This window comes from Parus major, chromosome 7, assembly GCF_001522545.3.
Source record: "Parus major isolate Abel chromosome 7, Parus_major1.1, whole genome shotgun sequence".
NCBI classification, from domain to species: Eukaryota; Metazoa; Chordata; class Aves; order Passeriformes; family Paridae; genus Parus; species Parus major.
The window spans coordinates 27,415,055-27,439,098 of record NC_031776.1 but is presented as its reverse complement, the minus strand read 5'-3'; the positions used below and the strand labels follow the sequence as shown (position 1 = coordinate 27,439,098).

The 24,044-nt window shown below is 39.5% G+C and overlaps 1 protein-coding gene across 3 annotated transcripts in view; it reads left to right on the top strand.

The window, feature by feature from the left end:
* MYLK (myosin light chain kinase) overlaps nucleotides 1-24,044 on the top strand; it is a 194,260-nt gene that overhangs the window by 155,079 nt on the left and 15,137 nt on the right. For all 3 annotated transcript variants that reach the window (XM_015634874.3, XM_015634872.3, XM_015634873.1), the window contains 5 exons: nucleotides 9,195-9,497; nucleotides 13,088-13,123; nucleotides 13,223-13,316; nucleotides 14,337-14,540; nucleotides 18,438-18,655. In XM_015634874.3, the coding sequence (XP_015490360.1) occupies nucleotides 9,195-9,497; nucleotides 13,088-13,123; nucleotides 13,223-13,316; nucleotides 14,337-14,540; nucleotides 18,438-18,655 (855 nt within the window). The remainder of the gene's footprint in view (nucleotides 1-9,194; nucleotides 9,498-13,087; nucleotides 13,124-13,222; nucleotides 13,317-14,336; nucleotides 14,541-18,437; nucleotides 18,656-24,044) is intronic.

The following is a 24,044-nucleotide window of genomic DNA, read 5'->3' as shown; positions in this document are numbered from 1 at the left end:
CATGTCTAGGAGCAGATTGCCCAGCAAAGTTGTGCAGTCTCATGCCTGGAGGTATTCAAGTTCAGACTGGATAAGCATCTGAGCAATCTGATCTGACCTTATAGCTGATCCTGCTTTGAACAGAAGGTCTAAAGACCTTCCTGAGGATATATAAGACCATCCTGGATCTTGCTTTTATACTTGCAGTTGACAAAGACCTTTCTTCACAAAATAATAACATTATTGACTTAACCTCCCATCAGAAGACAAAGGGTTGAGCTTATCTGCCAGGATTCAAATCAGAAATGATCCTGCTGTGATTTAAACCCTGAGTCTTAGATTGTAAACTATCTGAATACAATTTTTAGAAATTATTTTTAATAATGACATTTAGGGAAACAAAGATAACCTGCATTCCTCTGAATTTATCTCCCAAAGTCTTAAATTTAACTGTCAGACTCAGGCCTCAACTACAGTCTTAACTGAACTGTGCAAGGGTTCTGACACTTAAAGCATTTAAATAGTTCATGATTTCCCATTTTCCATGGGAAAGGATGCTCTTGAAAGAAGCCCAACTTCATTCTAAGGGGTTTTATTTCCTTTAATGAATTTCAATGAACAAAATGTCCATTACACTCAGCTTCCAGTGTGAGCTGTGTGCAGTCCACACAGCAGATGCACTGACACATAAACAAGTTCCAGGAGACTTTTTAAATAATGCTGTGGTGCTGAGCACACAGCACTCAGACACAAGGACTGAGCCTTGTGATTCCTTGTGTAGCTCTGTACAAGCACTAATAATATTGAGAGACCTGCAAGTCTGTGACACATCCAAGTTAAGCAGTATCTTCTTTTAAAGGGCTGACTGCTCCCAAAATTTCCATGTTGAGCTCTTCTCTATTGTTATGATCAGCTCTCTTAAATAAGCAATTTCCTTAGCTGACTGATCTCTCTAGGGAGATTTTGTAACATGTTTCTGCTCCAAAATCGAAACAGCCTGATGTGAGATTGAGCTAATGATTTATAGCAGACAGTGTGTCAGATGGAAGTGGACTTGTGCTGCCAAAGCTGTTGAATGAGCCAACAACGAGCTTAGTGTAAAATATGACTTATTTAGGCAAGGTAGAGCCCTCACTTTACAATAATAGCAAGGAGTATTCATTCCTTTCATGACATTTACTGGATGTATATTGATACACATATATCAAATTTAAGTTATCAAATTTATGATTCTGAACATTTTAGCTGTGTGATAGCCCCAGGTATGTGACCACCTTTGAAAAAGAAACTTGGTTTTCCTACTGGCTAAAGCTGGGTGCTATGACAGAGTCAGAAGAATAACACAATACTCAATAAGGGTATCTGTCTCTAGAGAAATAATCTGTTCTGCAGCTATGCCACAAGCTTGCCACATGCTTTTGGGCATATTGCTTCATGTTTCCATGCCTACTATGCAGGGGCTTTTTGATGATCAGTGTTTAGTGAATACTTTGGATATTAGTGCTGTCTTTTACTTATTTAAAGACAGAAACAAACCTACTACCTAACTGGGGGCTGATTTTGACCAACCTTGTTTGTCTTTTACAAATCCTTTGCGATTTCTACTGTTCCTGATGTGGTATTTTGTGTGCATGTGTATTACACACACATAGAAGTATTAGTAAGCTCTATGGTGGATATATGCAAAAGAATGAGAGCAATGTCATTAGACCCTGAGAAGCCTAAAGTTAAATGTTAGTGTTTTTATTACTCTCAGCTTTGGTGCATGTGCTGTGTTTTGCAGACTCCTCTGCTGCTGGAAAGTGGTAAACCAAGTACTCAAGGACACACACATATATATAAGCATGTTGCACACAGGCATGCAAGTAGTGTAACATGAATTCAATAATACCTACTCCTCTGCTCCATTCCATACTTGACTTGGGATGAGGATACTTTCTGTGAGGATGGTGGTGTTTCTATGCCTTTAGCAGAATCTGTGTGAGCACAGTCTTCCCAAGCACAAATGAGAAAATAGAAGTTTATTTGAGAACAAGGTCTTATCATCACTAACTCCAATAGTCATTGAATGTAATGGTAGGATTAGTAATGGCTGCTATGAAGGGCTTGGTTCTGGTTCCACAAGTCACATATGTGCAAGCTATATTAGCATTTGTTTTCTGCCCTGAAATTCTGTTACAAGGAAACGTGGTAGCAAAACCAGCAGTGCACAGTGACCCTTTCAGCAGTATGAATGCATTGTGGGAGATCTGAGGAATCTGGCTCAGTGCTCACCACTCAGACAGAGAGGACCCAGTGGTCAGGGTTCCGTGTTCCCTCTCTGGAAAAGTTAAGTGCAGACATCTGGGAAGCAGACAGTGAACTGAGACACCATAGACATTTTGACACTGAATATTGCAGCTCAGAAGTGCAAATATGAATGATTCTGAAGTTCTTCTTTTGAAAAACATCAGATTGTATCTTTCAGTATCCATGTGATTCCCTGTTTACAGTTGGGTCAAGAATGCAGTGAATTTCCTAAGAATATGTGGGTGGACTTGCTCTATAACCTTCAACCTTTCAAATTCCTCTGGATTGCTAGAGTATTTTTGTCACTGGTTTTATGGTTAAAGGGCAACTACACTGCTGGTAAAGGAAGAGATGTCTTATATTGTTGCTGTTGTAGTTCAAGACTATAGTAACCTCCACTGTCAGCTTCCCACTAATGCATAGTGGCAAAACTGCAGCCATACCAAAACTTTTCACAGACAGATCAAAATGTGTAGAGGAAAACCAGCTTACTCTGCTCTATGCATCAGTGCTGGCACACTAATCCAGGTTTATCCCTTGAATGGCCATGTAGTTTCAATGTCATTTCTGTTGGGAGAAATTTCAGTAGAACTCTGTGCATAGTTGCTTTTTCCTGATGCTTACCTTCAGCTGTTTTTTTTGAGAAGAATATAAATATCTCGACAACTGCAACAAAATTCCTGTGTTTTACCTAGTTACTCAAAAATGATTAATCACAACTCCTGCATGCAAACATGGGGTTCCTAGGACCCAAACTCACTCCAGTGGAGACTAATCCACTGATAGCCCTACTAGAGAAATTCCTAAAATTTATTCTGCCTTTCAGTGGGCAGGTTTGGGAGCTCTAATTCAATCAGTTATCAAAGCAGATACCTAATGTGTGGCACATGAGTAATCTGAACAGCTTGTTGATTCAGGCTCGGGAGCAGATGGTTTAGAAAAAGGCTCCTGAGAATGCATTATATATTTGTTTCTTCCATTAGGCCTGTGGCAGAAGGAGATGTTCTTGTGCTGAGGGCATTTGCGTGGGAGTGGTGAGCTCTGGTTTCATTCCCAGCTCCATTCTCCTGTGTGTCCTTGGGCAAGGTCATTTCACACTCACGTGCCTCAGTTACCCCAACAGCACACAGCGATGCTCTGGGCCACCAGTATCTGTGAGGTACTTTATCCACGGGTCTCAAAAGGGCAGTTTTTAAATAACTTAGTTTTATGTTAGAGTTGTCAGGAGGGCTGATGTGGTGAGAGTGTTCTGCAGTGTATTTTACGGGGGAGGTGTAAATTTCAAAGTCTGGACTAATAAATCTTTACCACAGGGTCCTTGCCTCTGCTGGGGAGGCTGTTTGATTAGGAGAAACCTCGTGTTCATTTCAGTTTCTCGAGTTGTTCTGCAGGAAAACACAGGCATTCTCTAGTTTAACTTTATCCTAACCCTGTGGTACATGAACTACAGGGTGTGCATTAGTTACAGGTGTCAAGGGGTAACTTCTACTTGTAGTACTCCTCTCTCCTGGAAAAAGAGCTGCAGGGCATAGTTTTCCAAGCAAAGCAGCAAGGTCTGCCATGACCCCGAGCCCTGTCAGCGATAGTGCCAAGTTCAGTTATGACCTTTTATGGTTTTGCTTTTCTCCTGCTGATGGATTTCAAATGAAAGCTTTGCCAGTGCTGTCGGCATGGACAGTGTTCAACTGGCTTTTGCAGCATATTAAATACCTTCCCTGGCTAAACAGCTTGTGGAATGGAATTAAATTGTTTCTTTCTGTCTGTTCTTTATCTGGCAGACAAATATCACAATAGCTAATAATAGTATTATACAGTAATATGATAACTGGATTTAGAAAGAAAACAAACCAATTTTGAGAACAGATAAAGAAAACTGCTTCAGAGACATTGCTTCAGCGCTGTCTCTGTTCATAAAAGAAAGGAAAAGAAAACTTTTCAGAGGCTGTGGTTATACAGTTCTCAGTTTTCAGAGGCTTTTTGCTGGAACAGTATCTCTTCTTAAGAGCCAGGGCCATGCGAGCTCTTAACGCACAGCAAACTCTATTGCCTCGCCTTGGCTCAGCCTGACCCTCACAGCAAGTAGCACAACAATTTCCATTTCCTTGCACTCAGATAAGGAGATTGCTGCCTTTTTTGGTCTCTTGGAATGGTTCTTGTGTTCTGAGGGCTCTGTAAACTGAGCCATGAGGAGAAGGCAGTGAGGTCTAGATAGCACAGTCTCATGTCATGTGGGTGTCCTGGATGAGCTGTGGGTTCACCTCCCTGCAGAAAGTCCCTTTCCCTATGCGAAGGAATTTTCACAGAATCACAGACTATTCTGAGTTGGAAAGGACCCACAAGGATCATCGACTCCAGCCCTTAAGTGAATGGCCTGTACAGGGATTGACCCCACAACCATGGTGTTATTAGCAATATGCTCTAACCAATACACCACTGAAAAAAAAGGCAATGACATCAACTCAAATTTGTCTGATAAACTGCAATGATTTAAAGGCCAAGCTTGCTTATGTTTTATGCTTTTCAGAGTGCACAAATACAAATTAATTAAAGCTTACTTCAGGCTGTATATCAAAACCTGTTTACCAAAATATTTCTGAGAATTTATCTGAGGAAGGAGTGCAGCTGAATTCAGTTGGAGAGTAAATAACAAGTGTGTGTTTCAGTGCTGATATGGTCTTAAAAGTGGCTTAAACATTTCATGTGGGCCAGCTCATCACATTATCATTTGCTCAAAGGAATACATGCCACAAAGAATAAGCTGGAATCTGACCTCCTTGCTTTTGGGGTAGCAGTAATTTACACCTCCCTCTGTTGAGAAACAGGGGGTTTTAATCTGTGTCTGGTTTTGCTGGAGCACAAAGGGCTACAAAGCAGTAGAAACGCACTTCCTGTGCGCTGCTGGTATCAGTAACTTAATGCAGTCTGTGCTGCTGTGCAAACTGTCCCTGAGCCAGGTTTGAGGCCAAATTAGCTGCTTATCCAGCTCCTTTGCCTGCCACAAGGCCTTGGAAGCCAGCTTGGGGCAACCCTACTTATATTCCTAGAGTTTTAAATGCAAAGACATTGGAGTTTGTAGGATTCTGACCAGGTTCAACGGGACTGTGTAGATACAGCCAGTTTGACCATGATAATCTAGAGTATCACAAGTCTTTATTTAGAGGTTATGTACCTGCTGTAAGTTAGCCTACTTTCATATAGTTAAGATACCTTATGGTGGCTTTCTTTTGTTGCATGTAACACTGAAATTGAAGTTAAAGCTCAGTATTTTAAATTAGTTCCTTCTCCTATAGAAATGTGCACAAGTGCATTTTTGGCTGCTCTCCCTTCATTCTTTTTCACATATTGGATTGTAGCTATGGATTGTTCCAGAAGAGGAAGAACAAAATTGTAGTCCATTAAAGCCAATGTAAAGCCTTCATAATATAAGCCTAAGTATGAAATATGATTGTGCATGTCAAAAATTGCACATGACATGAAGCAGAATATTGGAGATGGGCAGCTCAGGGACATTAATGGTATAGTAAATACTAAAACAGAAGGACAAAATAGAGAACTGTGCTTGTCTTCCACACCCCTCCTCAACTCGTGGAATGTTTTTATTGGAGGCAGTTAATTGTGCTGATAGAGATTTCATATTCCAGAAGGGAATGGGAATGTAGTTTGGCAAAATATTCTAGCTTTCAATACAGACAGATGAATACAGAGTAACCTTTAAAATCCCCATAGAATAAACTATTGAGAAACAGAGCAGACACATGGAGAGACCATCTGCAGATTCTCTGAATGTTCGGAGCTGTAGAATACCATCCAGTCTGATATCAAGTCATTTTTAAGCATGGTAAAATGGTACATATACATCTGTCATATTAAAAAAGAGCAAAGATTAGGCTTTCATTCCTGTTTATGATCTCCCATAGCAGCTACTACAGTATTTATACACTGAACAGTTCTGCAAGCAGCAGCACATGATAGACTTCAAACAGAAACATGCATCTTTCTGGCTCAGTAGAATTCAGCCAAGGTTGCATGTTTTCATCTCTGCCTATTGGGAAAAATATCTTAGGAATACAGAAATGTTCCCAGGTCTAGCAGATACTAGTCTGAAGCCATGCAGCATTTCCTTTGCCACTGATGTCCCCTTGGCCATGAATGTCTTCTCTGCAGTGCTCACATACCTAAGCCTTGCTTCTGTAAACCGTGCTGGCCAGAGGGACTTCAGTTTCCTAGGTGAGTCATGAAAAGAGAGCTCACTAAGGATACTGAGGCCTAGGAAACTGATAAATCATTCCCAGAGTTTCATTTGAAACAGAAGTGTGTTTAAAGTCAGCAATGAGAGAGTGTATTTTCATGTCCTGCACAGGAAGCAGGCTACTGTGCTCTGCAAGTTCTGAAACATAGGCACACCTTCTTCATATAAATTCAGTGCATGGTAGTAAAGCACCCTAACACTTTATTTTTAAAGTAACACATACATCCAGGTTTGGCTCACAGAATAGCATATTTCAGAGAATCTGCACTGCTTTGAAAACCTCAATAGATGCCACTGTAAGGTGATGGACTACTGGCTTGGCTTTTTCTTCAAAGTATTTTCCTCCTGGTATCTGCAAGTGCTCTGGATTCAGGATAAATCAGCTGTTACTTATTCAAGTTCTGTCTGCATTTTGAGATGATGCAGTGATGGTTACATAGGAGGAAAACAAGACACAGGGCTGAATATTACACTTCTGTAAACATTTTGAGAAGGACAGAAAATCATTCCCAGCAAGGTCTGCATGGATAATAAGTTGTAGTGGAAAGAAGATGCTGTTGCCACTGGCTGACTAAAATCATAAAATCCATATGTGCCATGCCAGCAGCTCTCTGATGGCTGCTATGGGTATGGTACAAATGTGCTGACACTGCAAATGCTGTGGGTGCTGAATCCTTATTTTCTGCAGCTCCAGGGAGACTGGGACAGGACCAGAACAGGGAAGTGGGGTGCTGCTGTTTGGGCACCAGGAGATCAAGATTCAGTTCTCATCTTTGTTTCAGTCTCTCTTTCTAATCTTAGACAAATCATGTAACTCCTCTGTGATTCAGTTCAGTACATATCTACTCTATAAATTCATGCTTGCTAATAGCCCCTATATTCTGCCAGAAAATGATGTGAGTAAAATGTGACCAGTAAGCAGGACAATAAGCTGTTCCACAGGACATCTGGCCTCTGACATGTGTTTAACAAGAGATGTGCTGTATAATGATGACTCCTAGTGGAATGGTGTTTTATGTGTTGCCAAAATGAATAAAGATAATCTTGATTCTGGCAGTCACTTTTTCTTCCACCTGGAGGTTCTCATACTAAATACAGCGGCACACTTGGGGTCCACCTCCCTTCCCCCCTCTCAGTCTTTTTCCTCATACTTGAAAATTTCTATTTATTTATCTTCTAGTATGTTTAAGCTTTGGAGGGAGATGTATTTTTCAGCACAACTGAAGTAAATTTTTTTTTTCAGGGAAGTCATTGGTCAATGACTCTTCCAAATAGTGAACTGATACTTAACTATCTTGATTATATTAGACTGCTCTAATTTCCCTCTCTATGAGTTAAACCACAGCAATCAGAGGAGAGATTCCTCTGTCCAAGAACTAAAGGCATGTTTCTGACAAACTGTGGCTATTTCTGTCAGTGCAGTAATTTTCCCAGGAATGATAATTTGAGTATAGAGGGATATAGTCTGTCACAGTGAGGCTTTGATCAAAGTCTACAACAGCTTCCCCCAGCATTTGGATGTTTTTATTGCTGAGAAAGTGGCAGTATTTTTTGGCTGCTTTGTCAGCTCTGCGTTTCCTACAGAGAAAGTGATAATGTCTATTAGCAGCTAGAAAAAGCAAAATAGGACAGGAATTTATCGGTCCATGTTCAATGTAACCACTGTTTGTAGCATCTTACACTTTCTATCTTTTTTCTTTTCATCTTCTCTCATTCACCCTATCCTTTGATTTTTCTTTCAACCTTTTGGCCACTAGTTCATCCACATCAACATCATCATTATTTTGTAGGTTTTGCTAGATTATTTCTCAGAGGATTATTTCCAGAGAAGCTATTTTTTTCCCTTAAAAGTCTTTTGAAGTGCTTAACTTCCACAGTTATCTTCTAGAAATTTCTTTTAAAAGTCATCACTTTTCTGTCTTAGAAGAACATTAATTGCAATAATTAATCATTAGACCAAATCTTGAAAACATCATACAACTGCAAAGCTTTTGTATTTTCTCAGATGTTTGCATAGTTGGCTGCACATCTGCACACCAGGTTCTGGTGATATTGGATCCACTCATCTAAATAAGGACTTCAGCAGCAATCCTCTTACTGAGGAAATACAGATGTTTCTATCTTCCACTTTCTTCAACAATTTCCAAAATGCATATGAGATTTTAAAAATCTCACTGTTTAAATTATATATTCTTAAGTTGAAATCCTTCTTACAAAAAGTGCACTAGACTTCCAAAAACTGCACACAGATGAATTTGTTCACTAAATTGTTGGCAGATAAACTTGCCACCCTTCAAGGCCTTGTTTCCATGCCAACAAACTGGTTCTAGTATTTCTGCTGCCCAGATGTATTTGGATGAGTGGCACTTTCTGAGGCTGTGAGAGATGAGCAGTGGCCCTGAAGTGTGGAAGCAGATGAAGGGAGCTGAAGAAAGCACATCACAGCCACAGGACTGTTATAGGGGTATTCCTCTAAGGAAGATCACCAAGGAGTGGTTTGCACTATTGTGGGACATTGCAGATGTAGCTGGGACTGGTTTTAGTCTCTGCAGTTGCTATAATGATAGCTGTGAAGCAGAGCAATGGGATGGAAAGAGAAGGGCTGTTAGCTAGGGCCAGGAATCCCCTGCTGGAAGTTCTCTGATCCTCACAGTGTCCATTGTGTGCGTTGTTGCAGATAAACCAGACCCACCTGCCGGAACTCCCTGTGCGTCGGACATTCGGAGCTCCTCCCTCACCCTCTCGTGGTACGGCTCCTCTTACGATGGTGGCAGCGCCGTGCAGTCCTACACCGTGGAGATCTGGAACTCAGTGGATAACAAATGGACAGACCTCACCACCTGCCGCAGCACCTCCTTCAACGTTCAGGACCTGCAGGCTGACCGGGAGTACAAATTCCGCGTGCGAGCTGCTAACGTGTACGGCATCAGTGAGCCCAGCCAAGAGTCTGAGCTGGTAAAAGTTGGAGAGAAACAAGAAGGTTAGTTCTTAGGAGGAAAAAAGCATCTCAATTCAATTAAACTCTTCCTTAAGAGTTCCTTAGCAAGGCCAGAGAGCTGCACACCCTCCTTCCCACATGTCTCTGTGGTGAATGCTCGTGCTGGGCTGTAACTGTGCTCCAGTCCTTCACAGACTTCATTTGGGGGTCTGAGCACATTAGTTTTGCATACTTGCAGTGTGGAAACTTGGCTTCAGGGATCCCAAATCCCTGCCTTGTGAAAGCAAGCACTAATTCTCATTCTGGCTTGCTGGGTGAGTGCTGGCTGACAGAATTCTGCAGTTCAGTGCACAGGTAATGGGAAATGAAACCTTTCACAGATGTTACACATTCAGTTCATGCCCAGTTGGAAAATGATGGTTGGAGGCTTACCTGAAATACACCAGTGGGTTCATTATAGTTTATACTGGATACACCATGGAAAAACAAACCATAAACACTATCCCAAATTTGTTTTTGGAAATAATGAATGTGCTTGCTGCTAGCCAAGCACAGAATATGCAGCAGAAAATAAATTGGCATCTTGCAGCTAGCTGTATTTCCCATGCTTTCAATCCCAGCGTGCTAGTGTACCTCAGTCCTCTGCCCCCTAGTGAATTCAAGGCTATCCTACTTAGCATGTTGGTTTTGCAGCATTATGGATGCCAAAAATATTTTTTAGGGTTTTTGTTTACATTTGCATGTAATTTTAAGAATATTTCTCAGGATCTTTTACCTCTTAATTTTTGTTTAAGTTCTTCTCAAAGGGCTAATAGGGAGAGTTGGATCGCTGTAGAAGTTAGTCAGGAAATACTACAAAACTTGGGAACACACAAACATCAGCATTATTTTTCAAAACCAGAAAGTGACCACATATTTTTGTGCACACCTCCATCTACCTACTGTGTAAGGATGACTTTGGTAGTCACCTTAACCAAAAGCCTCAGACCAGGAATTACAAATTTTACCATTTTTCCTGTCTTTGAGGAGTGAACTGTGTGTTGTGTCTGTCCCTCTTCATTTACGTGTGCAGGGCTCTGGAGCCTGAGGTGTTCTACATAATGCTTGTGAAGTTATCTTTTATTGCTAAAGGGAGACAAAATGATAGCAAAGTGATGCAGCATCACACAACTGTGTAAGCCTCTCAAACAAAAGTAAATCATATTTCTCTTCAAGTGCTAAATGGGATGCATGCTGAGGAATTACTTCCCTCTATTTGCAATTTAAAACCAATCTAAATCAAGATGCACCTTCTCTTCAAAGTGGGGAAAATAACATTAGAAGTAGCAATAAAATTGAAAGGAAGCTAGATGTTATTGGCTCTTCATAATAAAATTCCCTGTGTTTGAATGCTCTCTTTAGTTGCAGGACAAGCATCTAGGGTTGGAGACCTGACTCTTCTCTACGCTTTTCCAAGAGCAACCACTTCCTATACTGGACCAAAGCAAACAAGTTGTTTTTCCATTTAAGTCTGAGCATTTTCTTACACAGATTTAGTACAAAAGGCTAGAAAGTGTGTGAGTCATTGGAATACACATTAAAAAAACCCAAAAAAAACAACAGCAACTAAAGTTGTTTTGAGCAAAAAGAAAATGTATTCTGTTTGCAGGAGGGGGGAGGTTGTCTTTGTGCTCTCAATTCCAGGGCTTATTGATTTCAACTCTAGTATTGCAGATCGCATGGAAGAAGAGCAAATCATCTAAAGTGTGATTTTTTTCAAGTGTGTGAATATAACTGGTGCTTTAATTAAAGATAGTGGAAAATGCATGTGTTCAGCACCTGTCAAAGTCCGGACTTTAAGCTGCCATCTATGTAAACACTTAGCTGAGTAACTCAGGATTTTCTAGGCTGCCAGGAAATCTGATTACTGATTTTCATACTGAGGTGGCCAGCACATATTAGCAATGTCAGTATGATCTTAGTGAAGAAAGGCATGGCTAAATGTTCACTGTGCATTTAAAGAAAACTAAAATAAGTCACCACAGATTAAAGTGTGCATTGCCATGTTTGAGGAAAATTTGGTACTGCTGACTCACTTCCGAGAAAGGTTTCAGCACAGCTACTCAGCACTAACCAAACTCAGATATGTACCACTTACATAATTTAGGCTTCCACTGGTGGACCAAAATGTTTCTGTTCCGTGGCTTCAATGCAGTGTCACTGCAGAACCGGGCACTGCCTTCTTGCCTAAGCAGAATTTGGCAGACATCACCTACTGGCAGCCTGGCTGGGAGCAGCTCCCTTACACAGCCCTTAAAAGGGGAGGAAAATGCGATGTGCTCTGTGCAGGAGTGGTTTGTAGCTGAGGAAAGTCTGAGGACAGCTACCCTGGTTGGGGAAGGCTCCCTTCCTTCCCTGCTCTTCTGGTAGATCTCTGCAAACCAGCTCGTCTGTGCAGGAATATGCAAGGGTTGCAACTCCAGAAAAAAAACAGGAGAGGAAGGCTTTAGCAACAGACTTTATTCACTTGATTGGCTTTGCTACCAGCACACAGATGCAGCATTTTGTGTAGGATGTGAAAGGGTGATGCCTCAGACCAGCTATCTGCTCCCCCAGCCCCCTTTATTTCTGTTGTTTTCTCATCCTCTGCATCAAACTCTGTGCTCTAAAGCACCTAAGAGCACCCAGAGTACTGCATTGATGTTCCGTAACACAGATCTGTTGACACGGGGGATAAATCCCTTGGTTAGGCTTGCACTCCATGATGGCAAAGTGCAGCTTCAGCAGCTACAGGAGAATGAACAGGTCACTAGGTAACAAACAGCCTTTGCAGTTTCTCAAAACAGTGGTCACAGCCACAGGTGTTAGGAGCAAGCCCAAGCCGTGTGAGTAATGTGTAATATAACAACATTTCAGCTATAGCCCCTTTCCCCTCACAGCCGCAGGCAAAGAGCAGTGCTACAGGCTGTTCATGTACGTGAAAATCAGAAATTAAAATCAGGACACTCAAGGCAGCTTTTACTCTGACTTAGGTCACTGGGTTCATCTGTCTTTGAGTCTGCCTGCAGAACTGAGGCACCTTTTGAACCTCAATGATTACAGACTTCAGCCATGCTCAGGGGAATATGCAGTTCAGATTTGCTCTGGATCTTGAGTCTGAACAGTTTGTCTGGATGCTTTGCAGGGAATCTTTTCATGTACAAACTTGCCTAACTTTTGGCTTCACAATTCAAAAAAGGCACATTAAAGCCAAGAAAAAATTATCATTGAACAAGAAGTATTATTTATTTGAATATTTTTAATTTATTTTCTATTTCCCTCAGGCATTCTAAAGGTATTTCTTAGATTACTTTGAACTGATGCAGTATGCTGATGTTTCTAGCAGGCAGGTAAAACTGACAAGTACTGAAAACCACAGGAACTTGATTTATTTATTTAAATGGTGACTAGATTGTGACTGGATACTCAATAGTGATGAAGAAATGGTGAAGAGATTTTAATTATGAAGTTAATGCACTAACTCTCCAACTGCTTTTTTCTGCTTTGCCATAGGGTCTATCTGTTGTCCTTGTCACTGTGAATAATTTGAATATCTAATATAAGTGCCATATCCCATACAAAAAGTTATTAATGTGTTTTTATTTTCATCACAGAACCTAAAGAGGATGAAGCAGAGCTATCTGACGATGGTAAGAAGTGCATGTTTTAAACAGGACAAATGCAAATCTGTGTTCTTCATTCACATTTTCTGGAGGTTTTTAATCATGGTCCTTAATGCTTATTTGTAGAGGGGAAAGAAACAGAGGTCGAATATCGGACGGTTACGATCAACACTGAACAGAAGGTGTCAGACGTCTATAACATCGAAGAAAGACTGGGATCGTAAGTACTGGGCTGTGCTTTTGAAGACAGTTTTCAAGGCTAGCAGCCAGTTGTAAAGATAATGTGCATTTATTCTTTGTCTTGCAGTTTCAGCATCCCAGTTGAGCTCCTTTGTGGTGGTAAAAATAGATTTTAACATACGTTGGCCTCCACTCCATAAAGATCTTTTGCTCCTATTAGCTGATAATTTTAAATAGGCACTACATGTATTTCTGTCAAAGAAAATGGAGCCCACAGATGAACAAAGCTAGAGGATTCATTAGTTTTTCAGTATCCTAAAAGCTATCTGAAAAAAAAAAAGGTACACATTGTGTACTTGCATTTCCATTAAATCCATTAGTGGTAATAAGATTATCCTGCCCACGGGCTGGAATCTCTGTTGACAGCAGCCATAATCCCAGGAGCATTAATGCTATTGCTGAGAGAAGGTCAGTGATTAGCCTGGCTGTGTTTCTCAGGGCCCCAGCTCGTGGTGGTGTGAACTGCAGGCCATGATAATCTTTCAGTGATCGGTGCTGAAGGCCAGGGGATCCCCTGTGCTGCCTTGAACAAATCCTGAGGAGCGTAGCACAGAGGTAGAATTGCACGTTACAGCAAAGGGAAATCACAGTACTGAAGCATTGAGCATTCAGGTTCTGATTCCACAAAAATCCTGTACCTGAGATGTCACATCTGCTGCCCCTTCAGAGGTGTATGACATATAGAAAACTGTGTCCAGAAAGACCTAAATTAAAGCCTGGTAGGAGTCACAATTTTTGAACCCTTCTATATAAGACTTTTTAACTGGAATGGCAAGGTATCTCTAAATGATCTCTATACTGATCTGCAAGAACTTTCATTCAAAAGTTCTTGCAGATCAGTATAGAATAATACTTGATACTAAGACATTTTTATTTCATAATCCAAGTGTTTTGCTGGAATATTTAGTAGATTGTTCTGCTGGAATATTTAGTAAATCATTGCTATTTGTGGTGGCCCATATATTGCAAAAACATTTTATGGAAAGTTTTATATTTTCAGGGGAAAATTTGGACAAGTCTTCAGGCTTGTTGAAAAGAAGACTGGAAAAGTTTGGGCAGGAAAATTTTTCAAAGCCTATTCTGCTAAGGAAAAAGAAAACATAAGGGATGAAATCAGCATCATGAACTGCCTACATCATCCAAAACTTGTCCAATGTGTAGATGCCTTTGAAGAAAAAGCCAACATTGTTATGGTTTTGGAAATGTAAGTATAAAGCAGAGCACACTAACAAAGTTAATAATGTTGAAAATAATTGTGTGTACAAAAGTAGCAACTTACAGACACAGGACTGTCAAACGCTTCAGGATTTGCAGGGCCTGGATGGTTTTCAGATCTTGAAAGTTTTTCCAATTATTTATCCATCTTGTTTAAAGTGTGTAAGTGAATCTGTGTCAATCTTTGAAAAATCAGTCAAAATGCGCTACAGTTGTTATTTTCTAGTTTGCTTGTTTCTTAAAGTACATATGGTGGGGTTTTGCAGCCTTACTCTTACTGCCCAGTTAGGAGAGGTGAGAACAGAGCTGCATTCTGGACTTTCATTTAGAACCTAAAATGTGTTTAAGGAGAACTTTTTTTTGCTTAAAGCAATTCTAAACATGTGTTGAACAGTCTTCACAAACAATAATGGCCAACATGACCAATGCTTACATCATGCATAATGCACCTGCTTAGTGTGAATCCCATACTTGTGGCAGTACCAGCTGGAAAGAAAATTAAATCCTGATCTGTGCTGATGTTTTTCCCAAAAAGTTACTTTAGTTACAGTTCTGCTGCCACATCGACTTCATGTGCTTTCTGATGCAAGGACAAGCAAGTTTTTTTGCTGGCTGGGAGTTCTAAGTAAGGTAAAAATTGTTTGAGGCAAAAGAGACTATATGTCTATTTTGCTTGCTTGGCACTTGCTTAGATTATGTGCAAACTACTACTGCACTGGCATATTTCAGAGATTGGATTTTACAACCCTGGAACTTATGTGCAGGAAGGTGTTTTTATTTTTAAATTGAGCAGTTGAGCAAACTGACGATGGCAAAGGGAGGGGAACCTACTTAGCTTGGAACTGAGAGCTGGCAGACCTAATGGAAAACAGGGAGATGTATAAAGAGTCTGGAATAGCATATGGCTTTACACTCCATTAGTTCCCCCCTGACAGCAAATGGGTTTTACTCTGTAAAAATGTAGAAAACTGCAATCAAATTTAAAGCAGTTTTACTCCCCAGCCTCACCAGGATGTGGTTTTAGTTTGGGGTGGCCACCTTTTCTGGTTTTTGAGCCCCCCCTGACATTTCCATTGTGTCCAGCAGCAGCAGAGCAGGTCTGGGCAATGGGGTGCTCGTGTGGCACCTCGTGTCAGGTGACTCGGGAGCCTCTCCGCTGTCATCTTACCCAGCTGACACAATCCCAGCCCAGCAACTGCACCTGGATTGATGAAGAGCCTCCAAGGGATCATTTCTGCTGTAGCTATTCATATAATATTTCTTTGCATATCAAAGAAGTTGTAGGAAATACCTTTAAAAGTTCTTATAATCCGAGTTGTTTGTTTCATTTCCATCAGAGTTTAAATGCATGAATTTAAAATAAATCAAGCTCACTTTCTGTCAGTCTCCTTCAAATCAGATTTTAGCAGTGACTGGCATTTAGGAGCTCCCCTTCTATTCAAATTGATGAGATTTGAAAAATCTTTGATTTTTCTTTCTAATATATATTCTAAATTGTTCATTTTAATTTTATTCCCATACCTTTCCTGGAACCTTTTAAACTTCACACTCTCTGCTTTTAATATTTCTCATTACACTATTTTATATGGTTTTATTTCATATTCAAAATAAAATCATATTTTTTTTTATTACTTTTAAATTAAACACTATAATGATGTGCTCTTGCCTGGAAACCTTTCCATCTAACATTTACTGGAAGTCAGAGGCAAATCTCAGGTATTTCCTTTTCAAATACAGGAACATATTGGTTCCACTGTAAGAATCTCAGTGGAAAAAGTAAATCTGAAAATATTAGCATATTGTCACTTTCATTCAGTATATGGGGGCTAAGTGCCTCAAAGTTTTATATACTTCAGATTGTCAGTTTGTTTTTATCTAGATCAGAAGGAGATTGTTGTATTTATTGCAAATTAAAATTATTGGAGCAAAATCCCAGCACTAAGTTCAATCATTTGATGTGATTTAAGTTAGTACAAGTTACTTGGGTTTTTTTCTTTTTTTCTAAGTTAGGTTTTTAAAAATTTAGTTGAGTATTTGCCTTGGCAACTCCAAAGTAGATTCTTCTCACTGTTCCTTCTGGTCTTAGATGTGTATTCTGTGATTCCATAGATAAGAATATTTTCCTATATGACTCATGTAGAGAAGACTGAAAAGAGGAGAATCCAGAAAAGATAGAGATTTTGGATTGTGAACTAGTTGTGACTGAACAAAGCCAACTTCTCCTCCTGTGTATGTGTAGAACCTCATCCACACTGACTTTATTCAGCTTCCTAACCTGGCAAAATTCATACTGGATTTGGCTCCTGATATAAATGTAGCAGTACTCATCCCATAAATGCATTGCAGTTTAATCTACCGTTGCTACCAGAGTGTTGAGAGCTCCCAAGGTAAAAACAGCAGGCAGATGTACTAACAGTGGTTCATTTACTAAAATATGCTAAAAAGTGGTGCTTGAGACAATGGTACAATTTCTGAAAAGTTTTCCCTTTAGGGATCTGAAAAGGGTGGCACTTTTATAGTGCAAATAAGTCGTCACTATCTGCGTTAAACAGCCAGAAACAAGTGGTGCATTTTAGTATGAGGATGATTATCATTTGGAGTTGCAAAGTACTCCAGATATAAACATTTTGCCTGCAGATGTTTTCAAAAACACCCATACTGGTTTATGTCTTAGCAAAGCAACAGCACACTAGATCCCCTGAATGTTTATTCAACAGGTCTGGCAATACTATTGCTTTGTGTTACAAATGTGCTCTAATCCAACATAACCTCTCAGTTTGTCAAGCACAGGCTCTTCTTACTATTTCCATATTCATAGGAAACCACAATAGCATTTCTAATTACATCTTTTCTGAAATTTTATAGCCAATGCAAGAAATGCATCCAGAACTTCAGATGTTTCAAATTCAGTTTGGTACACGAGGGATATAATCATGTGTCTGGCAACCAGCAAACATGGCAAGGCCGCTTTTCAGTTGTGTGTTTTCCTTCTCTTACTGAAATGTGCAATTGCATTTGGCAATAACCATGAACGCTGCAAAATATTAAACCATATAAAGACCATGGTGTGTTTAATTTCTAAAAGCAAAGCTGCTCTTCACTATGTGCTCCTTTCTTTATGGGTCATTCACCCACAGGATAAGAAAAAAGCATTTCCCATCTTTGGATGCAAGCAGATAAACCAGTTGAGTGATTACTCCAAATTTAAAAAATAAAATAAAATCAACAACAATCCCAAAGAAGCAAAACAAAACACAAACTCAAACAAAAACAGAACAAAAAAATCTACCAAACTAAATAAGCCAAAAGTCAAATTATGCTTGATTAAATCTAGGTTAAAAATGTCCCACTTCAGTTGCACTAACAGTTCAATCCAGGAGATGCTACCCTGGAAAGACCAATTATTTCACATCCTAAATTAGCATAAAAATGGAATTGACCTACAAGGAGTGTGATGAGGGCTCAGCTAAAAATACCAACACAGAAAGCGTTGTGGGTTATATCCTTGTCCTGTCATAGCTGAGGAGGAAATTCCCTCTGAGCTCACTTGGGTCAGTAATTTACCCTTTGAGCTTTGCATTCCAGTTAACCATATAATCGGAATTCTTCCTCCCTCAGCCTTTATCACTCTCAATCTAACTTCTTCCTGAATTTTTGCTCAACTGCTTGCAGTTTTGTCTTCTTTCCCTGGGACCCATTCCATGTATTTTAGTTTTATTTCTCAATTATGTTTTCTGCACTGGTGCACTGATGGATCACAGGAGGGAAGGAAGAAGTGGGAAGTGTGTGTCTGAGTCAGGAATCTCTGTATTGCTGGTAAAAGAAAACCTGATTATTCCCCAAATGAATATGTTACAGAAGTCTCTTTTAATTCTGTCTTTCCTAGGGTTTCTGGAGGAGAACTCTTTGAACGAATCATTGACGAAGACTTTGAACTGACAGAGAGAGAGTGCATTAAATATATGAAGCAGATTTCAGAAGGAGTTCAATACATTCATAAGCAGGGTATTGTCCACTTGGATTTGAAGCCAGAAAATATTATGTGTGTCAACAAGACTGGTACAAGTATCAAACTCATTGACTTTGGACTCGCAAGAAGATTAGGTAATGAATTCTCTGCCTATTTCAGTATCACAGGGGGAAAGGGCAGGACAAACAGTAATTCATGCTACCTATTATATGGAGATTAAATAAATGTTTCCTATAAATATTTTTGTTTTAGGAAAAAATAGAAAAGGGAAAAGGAAGACATTCAAGAATGAGAGCAGGGCATCTCATCTTGAAGAGGAGTTTGCAGTGAGGTGTATAGAATCTACCTGTCTGTTTCTGCAGCAGGGTGTCCCTGTAGATTCCACCTAAAATACACAGTAACACTAATATTAAAAAATATTTACATTTGGTACCATTAAGCACTAACTCTCTAACTAAATACTTCATGAATACTACAAATCCTTGAAACTTTTTAACAGCAGAAATTAAGGTGATGCTTAGAAGCCTTTCAGATAATTACAGTAATTTAATATTTTCCTGTCAATTTTATCATTTCTTATCTCAAGCAGCAGGATATTGTCATGCATGTTAAACATCAGAGCAATTCTATAAAGAGCTGTGCAATAGCACTACTTAAAAATAATGCAACAGGGGGAAATTCCATTTAACAATTCCTTCCTCTTCCTGAGCTGCTTTTTAGCTGCTTTCTATCATTCATCTTGGTCTAAGCTTCCAACATGCCCAGCAATTTGAAAGCCAAAGGCTTTCAAAGGTTCTTGTCTTCATATTGTTCAGCTCTAAAAAGCAGCCCTTCAGTTGTATTTTCAGTGTTAAACAATACCAACATCCCACACTGATCTTTTTTCATCATGTATTTTCACAAAAGAAATAAAAAACATTCTGGGAAGTAAAGGGAACAAAAATAGTTTATGAACCTGTTACATGGGGAGAGTTGAGATTCGTGGCTCTCCTGACATTAATTGATTGGGACAACTTAGATGAATTCCTACTCTGTACAGGGTCCACAGCTGGATTCTTACTTGAAATCTTTTGCCTTCCCTCTTTGAAAAGGTATTAATTCTTTTTAAAAAATAATACTTATTAAAAAGTAAATAATTATTTTTGAGAGAGTATGGTAAATTACTACCACTTACCTTTTTTTATCTGCCCAAATGCAGCTCATCCTTCTTCTTTTGACACTTCAGTAACAGATTACTGCATTCCCAAGAATATAATTTTACTGAAACAAACCAGGAATGGTTTGTTGAATGAATAAGGGAAAAGAAGACTGCTTTGAAGCGTGTTAGATGATGATCTGCTCCAAAAGTGTATTTAATGAATCCTGGTCCCATGGACATGTTAACTCAGAGATAAGATGTTTATTTTATTCATTAAAAAAAGAGCTAACTGCCATTTCTGTTCCTTCATCAATACAGAGCCAGTAGTGTTTTGGGAATATAAACTGATTTAGTCCTTGTTCAGGACAGATGAACTGTTAACTAAGTTCAGTGCTGATGATTTTGTGTGAGAGGTGTGGGAAAGATTTCAGCCCAAGATGTTCCAGCTGTCAGCCTGCAAACTGTACATTTACTGCTGCACTGAGTGGATTTCATCAACAAGAGATATAAAGTAAACATAGAATGGCCTTTTTATGGAAACTTCTTCAGCTACCTTTTTAACTTCAGACCACAGTTAAACCCATGCTTAGCAAACAGAAAATCCTATTTTCAGTAGCCTGCTCATATCCATCAGCTTTCCCACTTTTCTGTTAATCTTGTGGCAGTGCATGGCGTGGCTGACACCAGCTTGTGAGCTGCTCTAGAATCAATAAACTCCAGATAACTTCTCTCAGTGCAGAAGAATGAGAGCTGTGGGCACTAATGCTGATTCTGATTTTACAGTGCTGTACATTCATGTGGTTTAATATGCTGCTAATTCTTGCCAGGTTCCATTGTAGGTATTTCTGTCCATCAGCCTGCCATGCTGGGGAACTCCATCGTGGGTGGCATTCCCTAGGAAGAGAAAGGGCCTTTCCTTCCACGTCCAGCAAGCATCAGCACTGTTTTAATTGCAAAAAACAGTTGTAACATTTCAGTTGAGATGGTTTCCAAGAGTAGAAAACAACTTTTACTGTTTCATTCACTTACAAAAATAGCTAAAAACACTTTGCACTAATGCCAGTTGTCTTATGTGGGGCACTGAGGGTACATTCCTCCTCCTTGTGGTTCCTTCAAACTTTGTGACTTTGAAATTGGCTGTCAAATTCACTTTGGCATTGACAGATGTGGGATTGGTGCCCTCATCCTACAGACCTGACCCTGACTGAGCAGAAACTGCTCAGCCAAGGGATTGCTGAAGGGAGCAGTGGCTGATTCTGCACTTCAACTTCTGAGATTTAACTTTTAGTAACTAGTGCAAACTAGTGGCTCCAAATATTCAATGTTTTGATCAGTTTTAAAGATATTAGGATCAGCTCCTTCTGCAGTCATCTTCTGCAGCTAATTAGTTCTCTTGCACTGTCAGGAAATACCAAAGCTGCAGTGGGATATTTTCCTGACCTTTTTTGGTGTGCTGAGGAACACATGTAGAAAATTGTTTAAGATAAACTTCTTGAGGAGAAAAGAGAATGGTTTTTGAGTACTGTAAAGATATATTTTTTAATCAGTTGCTTATACACAGTGTCAGCAACAGTTTCCAGCTAGCTTGTCAGCTTTCTATCTGAACTAAGGGATATCCAAACACAGATCTTACTTGTGTACTAAGCTTGTAAACAACTGGGTAAAGACTTGACATATTACTGCATTGAAAGAGTCTTACTCTTTTCCTTTCTTTTATCTTTTATACACAGAAAATGCTGTGTCAGTTGTTTCACACTGTATGCTTGCACTCAAATGCCACATTTTCAAAAAATTCCCTTTCTCTCCATTTCTCTGACCTGTGGGCAGCCCATGTCATACACCAGCCTTTTGCATACACAGTTGCTCATCGTAGTTTACACAGTGCACAGAAAAGCCTCCAAACTTGGATGTGAAAATCTGAGCCTGAGACTTGGATGATCGTGATGAAGCTTTTAGAAAATAGGTTCATTGTGATAAATTTCAGTAATTTCTTGTAAGGACAGTTTAAAAAAAAAGAAAAATAAGTGCTGACTTTAAAATTAAGGTGGATGGGAAAATGAGATCTTGGGCTTCCTGATGGCACTTCGGAAAGAAAAGTGATCTCTCACTTCCCATTGTGACTGTGGTGAACACACTGCCCTTCTTTTAGGCTAAGTTATTTTAGATGCCATGTTAGAAAAAATATCCTATGTTTTGGAGTAAGAAAACTCTGGTTATGTGACTGTAGAGATATTGTGGAATATATTTTAAATGTGCTTTTTAAAGGATAGTCAGAGAGCAGGAGCGTTTTGATGTTGGTGAGCTTGCATGGGTGGATCTGGGTTATTTCCCGGAGCTGTTTCAGAGTAAAGAGGTCTGTTTCTGTCTCTAAAAATGGTGGGAGCAGGGGAAACATGTGAAAATGAGGTTTCTGCAATTAATTTACCATAACCACACCTGAACAGAACAAAAAAGGGTGTCACAGCATTTAAAATGGGAAACTGGCACAACTGCAAGTGAATTGTGGTTGTGCTCAAAAGTTGCCTCAAGCATGGGGTTCAATCATTAAGCAAGTTATTAACCCCATATATGTTTCAGATTTCATTTGGTAAATTGGGGATTTGTCTACCTCAAAAGAGCATTTTCTCAGGTGCTTGATTACATTTCATGAAATGCCTCAAGAGCTTTCAATGCAGCTAAGTTTGGGAGTGGAGTCTGTACTGGGATCAGTATTTAAGTTGTAAAACTTGGTAAATTAAGTTCTGGTAAATAAAAATATTCTATTCAGATTCAATGCTGTGGACAGGTTGCTTCTTTTGTAGACTCTGCAAAACTTTGATTTGCTGTTGTTTGAGGATTTTTTAGCTTTTCTCTTGATTATAAAGCTGCTAATCCCTGTACTCTTAAAAGGTAATCTTAACAGGAGCAGGACTGGAATGTGTTACATCTGTTTGCCTTCCCATCCATATCTGTTTTGTTTAGATGGCAAATCTCTTTGGGAGAGCAATGGTTCCTCACTAGGACATTCTACTGTGCCTAATCTGGCTGCTGCTCTTGCACAAAAGATAAACCTAATGCAATGAATCTCACTTAAAGCATACACTGATGGTTCAGGCAGATGTGCACTCTGGACATGAGTTTCTCAACCTAAATCCAAGCCTGTTTCAAGTCAGACACAATTTATATTCTGACTTTTTTTTATTTTTACAATACAATTCTAATATTGGGAGGTGGGTTTTTTTTACCCTCAGTCCCTAAACTATTCCTTAGTTTTCTTTCTTCCTGACCTTGCTTATTCTTTTCTTCTTCCCATCAGATTTCAAACAAGAATTGATAAAAATGAGCCTGCTGACATTTGCCTAAGAATCTCTTAACTTATTGACTCAGTGTTTCACACTACACTGGAGGGTAGACATCACACTCACACACTGGCAGCATAATATTGCAGTAATTGGTTATGAACAGGTTTTTCTCTTACCTCCATCACTGTATCTTCCAGCAGGGCAATACTGGTGGGTCAGCACAGGAAGAATGTCAAGCCAGTTCATGTGTTTCATGACCTCATTCTTTCAGTTCATATTGGTAGCAGTAGCTTCACTGTAAATCATTTTAAAAGCATCCACAGAGTGTTTAAGCAGAGCAAATCTAGAATACCTGTGCTACAGGCCAGCTGAATAGAAGTTTGGAGCAGCTGGTGACTAACAGCTGGTGATTTGGGCTTCCCCTTCACCCCAGGTGTGCTTGTAGGCAGCCTGGTTTTGACAGCATGTCCAAGTCCAGTTTTACCTGTGAAGTAATGATCTGACTGGTGCACATAATCTGCTCCTCCTCTTGTTCACTGAGCCACTTCAAATTTAAGAGGCATGCAACCCACTGTTGATTTTCTTTCCTGTTTACACTAGAAGAAAATGTGTTGGATCATTATTGCCTATTGTTATAATTTGAACGCTACTGGTTCTTTTTACCACAACGTGCAGAGCCCCAAGCTTTGATAAATATTCAATAATTTGTTAAAATTGTACCTTCTTTCTGACACTGGAATCCTGCAGTTCTCTTGTGCAACTGCTACAGGGATGGAGGCTCAAAGACTTTTTTACTTTAGCACATACAAATCTGAATTAAGTATTGATGGCTCTCCTTTTTCACACATTTGGTCCTGTGGAATCTTCATGCAATAGGAACCTTCTTATGTGCCTTGCACAGTGCTGTGTACTTGACGATGCTTAATAAATAATTATTGCTAGACGTGTATCAGCTAAGGAAACAGCAATTCAGGCATCATTTATTTCTTCTGATACGGATCTTTAACAAAATCACAAATATTAGGGCAAATCCAGTTTTCCTGTTATTGGACAGTAAGTGTTTTGTAAAAATCTCCATGCAGTAGTTAATGGTTTTCTCATTCA